This window comes from Raphanus sativus, chromosome 6 (genome assembly GCF_000801105.2).
Source record: "Raphanus sativus cultivar WK10039 chromosome 6, ASM80110v3, whole genome shotgun sequence".
Taxonomy (NCBI): domain Eukaryota; kingdom Viridiplantae; phylum Streptophyta; class Magnoliopsida; order Brassicales; family Brassicaceae; genus Raphanus; species Raphanus sativus.
The window spans coordinates 42,452,813-42,460,940 of NC_079516.1; the positions used below are offsets into that span (position 1 = coordinate 42,452,813).

Consider the following 8,128-nt stretch of genomic DNA (forward strand, 5'->3'; position numbering starts at 1 on the left):
ATGACTAATATTTCGTTGGCGGAGTTCCCAACGAAATATATCATTCAACACAATTCCATTAATAAATTGTATGAATATATTATTTGATACTAACTTGTCGTGCAATCATATTTAAACACAGTAATAAATATGATACCAAGTTGCGCAAGTAATCCACATTGAAAATAAGGTAAGTTATTAATAAAAAATTAACAATTTATAAACATGGTAAATTACATTTAAAATCGTGAAGTAAATACTCTTGGGATTCAAATTACTGTTAAAAGAATGTTTATATTTTTGTATTTTTCAAAAAAAAGGTTTACGATGAGGGGAGTGAGAGAGGGAGATTTAGTGTTTTGGGTATACCCAATGATTTACAGTTTAGTGTTTAGGATTTATCCAAGGGTTTAGGGTATATCCAAGAATTTAGGGTTTAGTGTTTTTGGTTTTTTACCCAAGGGTTTAAGCTTTGTCCAAGGGTTTAGGGTATAGTGTTTATTGTTTATGATTTACTTTTTTGTGACGATTTTAAAATTGTTAAAAAAATTCTTCTTTTCGCAGCTACTAATATTTTTCATTTATTTTAAAAACTTAACACAAATTATTATTATTTTATTTATTATTTTAAAAGAAGATGTACATTAATTGGCAAACTATGATTAGTTGGTAATTCACCCAAGAATTACAACATTCATCTGTTTGACATGTTATTACAACATTTATCTGTTTGATTTCTAGGAAAGGTGATCTTAGAACATTAAGATACCTATTATATTATCATAAATTGATCTGCAGTAAATATGATATCAACTTGCCAAAGCAATCCGTATTTAATATAAGGTAAGTTATTAAAAATTTAAAACCAAATTAACTAAAGGTAAATTATTTAAACAAATTAATAAATATGATACCAAGTTGCGTAAATAATACACAATGAAAATAAGGTAAGTTATTAATAAAAAAATTAACAAATTACAAATAGGAAAGTAACACAAATTTGTGAGAGAGAGAGAGAGAGAGAGAGAGAGAGAGAGAGAGAGAGAGAGAGAGAGAGAGAGAGAGAGAGAGAGAGAGAGAGAGAGAGAGAGAGATTTAGTGTTTTGGGTATACCCAAGGGTTTATAGTTTAGTGTTTAGGATTTATCCAAGGGTTTAGGATATATCCAAGATTTTAGAGTTTAGTGTTTGAATTTTTACCCAAGGGTTTAAGATTTGTCCAAGGGTTTAGGGTATAATGGCAGCTAATAATATTTTCATTTATTTTAAAAACTTAACACAAATTATTATTATTTTATTTATTATCTTTAAAAAATGTTGTACATTATTTGGCAAACTATGATTAGTTGATAATTCACCCAAGAAAAATTCATGATAAAATATTAAACTAGGAAACATTCCTATATAAATCAAAATTGTGGTAGTTAAAAAAATAATCGGTGAATTAAAAGAATGTTTATATTTTTATATTTTAAAAAAAAAAGGTTTACGATGAGAGGGAGAGAGAGAGAGAGAGAGAGAGATAGAGAGATTTAGTGTTTAATCCGTGGTTCCCGCGGGTTAAACACTAAATCTCTCTATCTCTCTCTCTTAAATAGATACAAAATATTCCGTAATATTTAACCCGCGGGTCCTGCGAATTACCTGCAAATTTGGGCGGGACGGGTGCAGGTATTTTGAATCTTTCATTGCAGGTCATGCAGATCGAAATTATGAGTAAAAAAACTAGGTGACCCGCGGGTTGGCGGGATGGACGGGGTGGGTCGATCTGCAGACCTAGCTCTACCCGTATAATTTGAATCTGTACAATGCCCGCATAGGGTGCGGGCCGGCCAACTGGTACTTATTAGAAAGAAAAAAATGGCGGAGAGGCTTAATGATTAATTCCATTAGATGACTTGGTTACAATATACATACACGTGATAGGGTTTTAAAATTTAGTGTTGTAATCCTTTCCATAACTATATTCTACATATAGATACACCAATTCGGCTTATATAAGTGTTTGTTCTTGGAATTGTTCCTGTGAAGACAAGAGTCAAGACCATCAGGTAAGGTTAGATATACATAGCATGCAAAGTGGGGGAGGGTATATATATTTCGTATAGTAGTACCTCTGTAACAAACAAGGCGTGGAAGCCATATGGGACCCTATGTGGCAGCTCCACCACTGCGACTGGCTCCGAAGACATTGTTTTTGCGTCTATCACATTCACACATGATTTTCTGCCCATTTTCGGTCATCATTATATTAATATCGTTCCGTACAAACAGAAAAGAAACCAAATGCAAACTGGTAAGGAAGCATGTAAATAAATAAGAACTATACCCTGTGTTTTCATCGTGAACAAAGAATATCAAGTAACCGTCGTCTTCTTCTGCTGTCCCGCGCGGGACGTATATTGGGTCTGAGCCATATATTCCGTGTCCGGGCTTATATATTCCTTTGATATTGCCTCCTATTTGCAGCATTGTTTTTCCTGTCTCAGCTTCCGCATGCAGATCAAACTTGATAATTCCTGTAACCTTTGAAATGCCGTCCAGAAATGTTCCAATACCATATACATATCTCTGTTTCCTTACAACACCGAACAAAACAAAAAAGAGAGATGAGGTTTTCTTGCATGTTTAGCACTCATGGACAAAGGTGAAACCATACTTTCCAGTGTAGGACTCATTGATTCTTGGGAAATCAACTGAAGATGCAGATAGTTTCTTCTGAGAAGCTGAGCCCGTTTTCATGTTGAATCTCATTTCATACCTGCACAAGCAAAAGTTGAGGAGGGTGTGTCTGATCTAGGAGAGAGAATACGAGATGTATCAGGTCAGGGATCCTTACAGTTCGTTGCTAAAACATCTAAGTACTTCGTCCTCATTCCCGCTGACCATGTCAAGATTTGGGTTCTCAAGGCGACAAGTGATAAGGACGACTTCTTCATCTTCTTCCCAAGCATTGGCTGGCGATATACGGAATCATTCATAGAAATTTAATTGGTACATAGAATATAAGCAATGATCATATGAACCCTTAAACAGATATAGCAAAGCACACACCGTTGTGGAATATAAAGCAGTTGGGAAGCTCAAACCATTTAATCATGAGATCATCCTTGGCATACCGTGGAAGAACACCAAAACGAGCCTTTTTTGTAGGATCAAATGAATATAGCATTTTCTTCTCTTTCACCATTTCCTTAGAATAAATTTTCGAAAACAAAAGAATGAATGTATAACCAATTTTTATGTTTTTCAAAGGGAAGTATAAAAAACAAGTGTCCCTTGTTTGCTTATAATCATCTTCTCTTGCACCCAATTTCAACTTAACTATAAGGGAAGCAAAAATAAATAGTTAGTGTAACCTTTAAATTTAATGAGTACCTTTGGCCTGAAGTGCATAGGAAGATCCATGAAGATGGAGTAATTCTCGGTAATAGCAAAATCATGCATCATGATTGGCTCTGGTATAGTAATTGGGACAGGGTCATGCATAAAACCATCTTTCGAGATAACTCTGTATATGAGATATGGGGGCATATGCGAATAGCCGTATGTAAACATTTCACCTGTAAAGAGAGTGGAGAGAGGGCACATCATGGGTCAACAGAAATAGTAGCTCTCATCTCTCACAAAAATATACTCTCTCTCTGTTTGCAAAGATTGCCACTTAAAGTTTTTTCACACATATTAAAAAATTGATTGAAATTCATTTATGTTATCACTAATATCATCTATTAGCCAATATTATTTTAGATAAATAATTTTATTTATATGATCAATGTGTTTTGCAATTAAAGTGATCTGAAAATGAATATTTGAAATTGTAAAATGACAATTTTTATGTAACGAAAAAATACTAAAATGATAATTAATACTTCCTCTGTTTTTTAAAGATAGATGTTTTAGAAAAATAAATTGTTTCACAAAGATGTATTTTTTATGTTTCCTATACAAAAATTGCAAATTTCAATAAAATTGATTGAATTTATTGAAAGACTATTGGTTAAAATGCATTGGAATTTGATAAATTTCTAAAAATGATGTATAGTTAATATATTTTCTTAATATGTGTGAAAACACCAAAACATACATCTTTAGAAAACAGAGAAAGTATGAAATAAAGGGAATACGAAGACTTACCTGTCACAGGGTCAACTTTTGGGTGGGCACTGAAGGAGTGGGTCAATCTCTTGTCATAATCTATCATGCCAAGAGTTTGCAGGTCCCCACCTTCCAAAACTTTTATGACATCTATAAACACACACATCAAAGTTTGTAAGGGAAAGTACAAGTTTTGCTGTTTTAAATGTTGTTTACACAAATAAAACATAATAATTAAAGCCATAAATTATTATACAGAAAAATAATATCACCCATTTCAGATACCAAATATCGAAAATATGAAGCATATTTACAAATATGTACTCAAAACAAAACAAAATCCTCGACCTGTAATCAAGAACATAAGTGTTCGTTAATCGGTAAAAAAAACAAAAAAAAAAGAATGAATCCACCAAATTTCTTTTTTTGTCATAAAAAATAGACTATGAATCCACCAAATTTTTTTTTTTAACTCATAAATTAATTTAACTACATATATATAACATATTGTTAATAAGCCCATTTAAATTCTTCAGAAATGACTTTGCAAATATCATTCTTATTGAAGGCTTACAAGGCTTATCCGTTTCCTGTAATGCTAGAAGTTGTCCATGATGATATACGAGCGATGTATTAGCTGGTGCATAAAAAAAAGTGTGAGTTATAGTTCAAAAAAAAAAAGTGTAAGACGTTAGGAGATAAGGTAGTATGGATGAAGTAACAACCAGTTCCATTTCCATACGAGTCGTCCAATATTTTCAGTTTAGTTCTAAGATGTTGCATATTGGCCATAAGCAATCCGAAAATCCCTTTAAGGTCCCCAATCTGCTAAATTTACAACGAAATGATTCGCCCATATCTTAATATTAAAAGCCTCCATTAATATATATATATATATATATATATATATATATACATACATACATATTTAAGTATAAAAAGTTGAAAAATAATTAAAAATATATCTTTATTTTGCTTCAGTCCAAAAATTTAGTAAAATATTAACAGTAAATTTTGAAGAATTTTTTTAAATATTTTTAGAAAAAATTTAAATGCTTTTTTGAAATATATAAATATTTGAATCTTTTTTCTTTTGCCTTATAGCCTAAAAATTGTTGAATCGGTAGTGACCCTATGAACATGCAATTTTAGAAGATAAAACATGTTTATGTATTTACGAGCCCACCTTCATCAACTTGGCAGCTCCAAAAAACTCTTCCTGCTTGAGACGTGATGTCTTAACGTACCGAGAAGCATACGTTGCTTTACCATCTTTGATGCGTACCCCATGTATCATTCTATAAAGTTATATGAGACATGGAGATTCTGAGACTCATATAAGAGCAGGCAGTGTCGGCACAAAATATAAAAAAAAGTTATATAAGACATGGAGATTCTGAGACTCATATAAAGAGGTGTTATTGGTTTATATATTTTAGTGGATTTGAAAATCCAAACCAAATCTACTGTTATTGGTTCTATGATTTTAAAATTCATATTCAAATATAGTGTTATTGGTTCAATGATTTTAAAATAGATTTTAAAATCAAGTGTTATTCAATAGTATAGATTTATTTAAGGATTTGATTTATAATTGGATTTGAGTGGATTTATAAATGTTTTAAGGGTAAAAATACAAAGGAGCAAATATTGAACTATCAAGCAGACAGTGCCGGCACAAAATATTTAGGGCCTGTGGCAAAATAAAATAATTTCGGTTCTATATTTAAAAAATAATTCTAATTTTTGAATCTTTTTAAATGAAAACATTTTAAATATTTTAAACAAGATTTAATCAAAATAATTATGTATACAAATTCTATTTGAAAAAAGGGAAACAAGATTTATATATAAGTTTGCCTATAAAATTCTCATTTATTGATTTATCAAATTTTATTCAAAAACTTCGAAAAAAATTGAAGAAAACTGCGACCACTTTATCATGAACAAGGGAGACGCGCCCTGACGTTGAGCAGCCCCTAGGTTTCGTGAGATACCCAAGATCCAAGGGGACTAAAACATGTAACTGGAAACTGTTAACTTACCCATCTCCATCAAACCTGAAAATTGTAGAAGGAGTCTTATTACAGTAAAACCTCTATATATTAATATTCTATAAATTAATAATCTTAATAAATTAATAAATTTTACCAGTTTTAATTTGGGCCGGTGTAAAATATGACATAAATCGATAAAATAATAAGATAATAATATATTTAAAATTCTCATGTAAATACAGTGAAACCTCTATAAATTAATAATGTTGGAACTACACCAAAACTATAATTTTTTATTAATTTATAGAGATTATTAATTTATTATTAATTTATAATTTTTTATTAATTTATAGAGATTATTAATTTATCGAAATACTAATTAAACGAAAAACTAAATTTGGGACTATAAAATTATATTAATTAATAGAGATATTAATCTATCAATTATTAATTTAAAGAGGTTATACTGTATATAGTCCCATTAATATAATAAATTAATAATTTATCAATATATATTTTTATATAGGTACAAACTAAACATTATATTGTTGGTTTTATATTCACAATGAAAATACCTCTATTTTTGTCTTAACATTTTAATATATTTGATAATATTTAGTAAAACTATATCGAAAACCACATAACAATTATTTGAAACATAAAAATATACAGCATATAATATAATAAACAAATGAAAGTCAAAAATTTCAAATGTAAATAATGTTATATACGGCAAATTAAAATATTTTCTTATTTTATAAATAAAATATTTCATAAATAGAAAAAAAACTAAAAAATGAAACTTTGGTAAATTAATACCTCTATAAATTAATAAGATTTTAAAGTCTCAACTTTATTAATTTATAGAGATTTTACTGTATATTATAAGTAAGAGGCCACCCATACATAATCGTTAATTTAAAAAAAAAAAATAGAATAAGAGCACGTGCCAGAGATATCCAGCTACAGGATCAAACTTGGGATTTGGACCAACCCTCAGAAATTCACCATTCAAGCATTCCTGGTAATAAAAAAAAAAAATAACAATCAGAAACCTTCAACCACGAGAAAGAAATGATCAGAGGTGGTCCGGTGGAGCTCGCTCACGGGAAGAAATCCATGGACGGGGAGATCCTTGACAGGAGGAGTTTCATCTCGGAGGGGAGCGAAGTTGCCGGAGAGGTAGTTGAGAGGGAGAGAAGTATCGTGCATAAACTTGACCACGAGTGCCTCAAGAAGATCGATAAGCTTAGAGGAAAAACCCTTGGAGGGTTTAGGGTCGACCGAGAGTATGCTATCATCATTGATTTTCTCCTCCATGAATGTTTGATCAGAAACTGAATTCAGAAGCGAGAGTCTCCAGCGTGAAGAGGGAGAAAAATGCTGCAGAGCCCACGGACGGTGGTTCCTAAGCTGATTCTGAGGGTAAGTTTTATTCTGATAATGTTTGGTGGCAGTGATCGAGCAATGTGGCCGCGTTGGAAGCAAGAGAAGCATGTACTGTAATCTAGAGGTGTGTCTAATCGAAGTGCCTGTGGGAGTGGACGGCAGCGAAAGAGAGAGATGTTGAAGAAGATGGTTATTGAATAAATATACCAGTTTAGTATTTGGACAACTAAATTGAGATTTTTGAGATATATATAGGAGACCAGAGAGAAAATACTATTTCTACAAGAATAACTAGATTTTGATCCGCGTTCCCGCGCATGTGTATTTTTCAAAAATATTGTTATTTGTTTTTCATGTCAATATTAGGACTAAGCGGAAAATCCGAAGAACCGAATCCGATCCGAAAAAATAGTACCAAACTCAAACCGATATTGATTAAATATCTGGATTATTCAAAATTTTGGTATTTAAATAACCAAATCCAATCCGAACCAAACTATTTCAGATATCCTAAAGTATTCGAAATAAATTTAAATACTTATATATATTAATTATTTTTAGATTTAAAATATATAAAAAATCCCGAATATATATGATAGTTTTGAGTTGGTTTACATACTTGAAAATATATAGAAATAGTTAAAGTACATATCTAAAATATTTAAA

The 8,128-nt window shown here is 30.9% G+C and overlaps 1 protein-coding gene across 2 annotated transcripts; it reads right to left on the bottom strand.

Annotated features, from left to right (window-relative positions):
• Window positions 1–1,847: 1,847 nt before the first annotated feature.
• Window positions 1,848–7,673, bottom strand: LOC108813299 (carotenoid 9,10(9',10')-cleavage dioxygenase 1-like). Of its 2 annotated transcripts, XM_056988757.1 has the most exons (14): window positions 7,181–7,672; window positions 7,024–7,094; window positions 6,122–6,136; window positions 5,263–5,374; window positions 4,802–4,901; window positions 4,651–4,713; window positions 4,116–4,226; window positions 3,357–3,541; window positions 3,033–3,171; window positions 2,818–2,935; window positions 2,638–2,739; window positions 2,308–2,556; window positions 2,093–2,204; window positions 1,848–2,001 (listed from the first exon to the last, which is right to left on the bottom strand). In XM_056988757.1, exons 1-14 carry the CDS (start codon window positions 7,568–7,570, stop codon window positions 1,972–1,974), a joined length of 1,797 nt encoding a protein of 598 aa, XP_056844737.1. In that variant the 5' UTR covers window positions 7,571–7,672; the 3' UTR covers window positions 1,848–1,971. The 2 variants fall into 2 exon arrangements, with proteins under 2 accessions (XP_056844737.1, XP_056844738.1); XM_056988758.1 differs by lacking the exons at window positions 1,848–2,001; window positions 2,093–2,204 and having other exon boundaries at window positions 2,312–2,549; window positions 7,181–7,673.
• Between the last annotated feature and the right edge of the window lie 455 nt (window positions 7,674–8,128).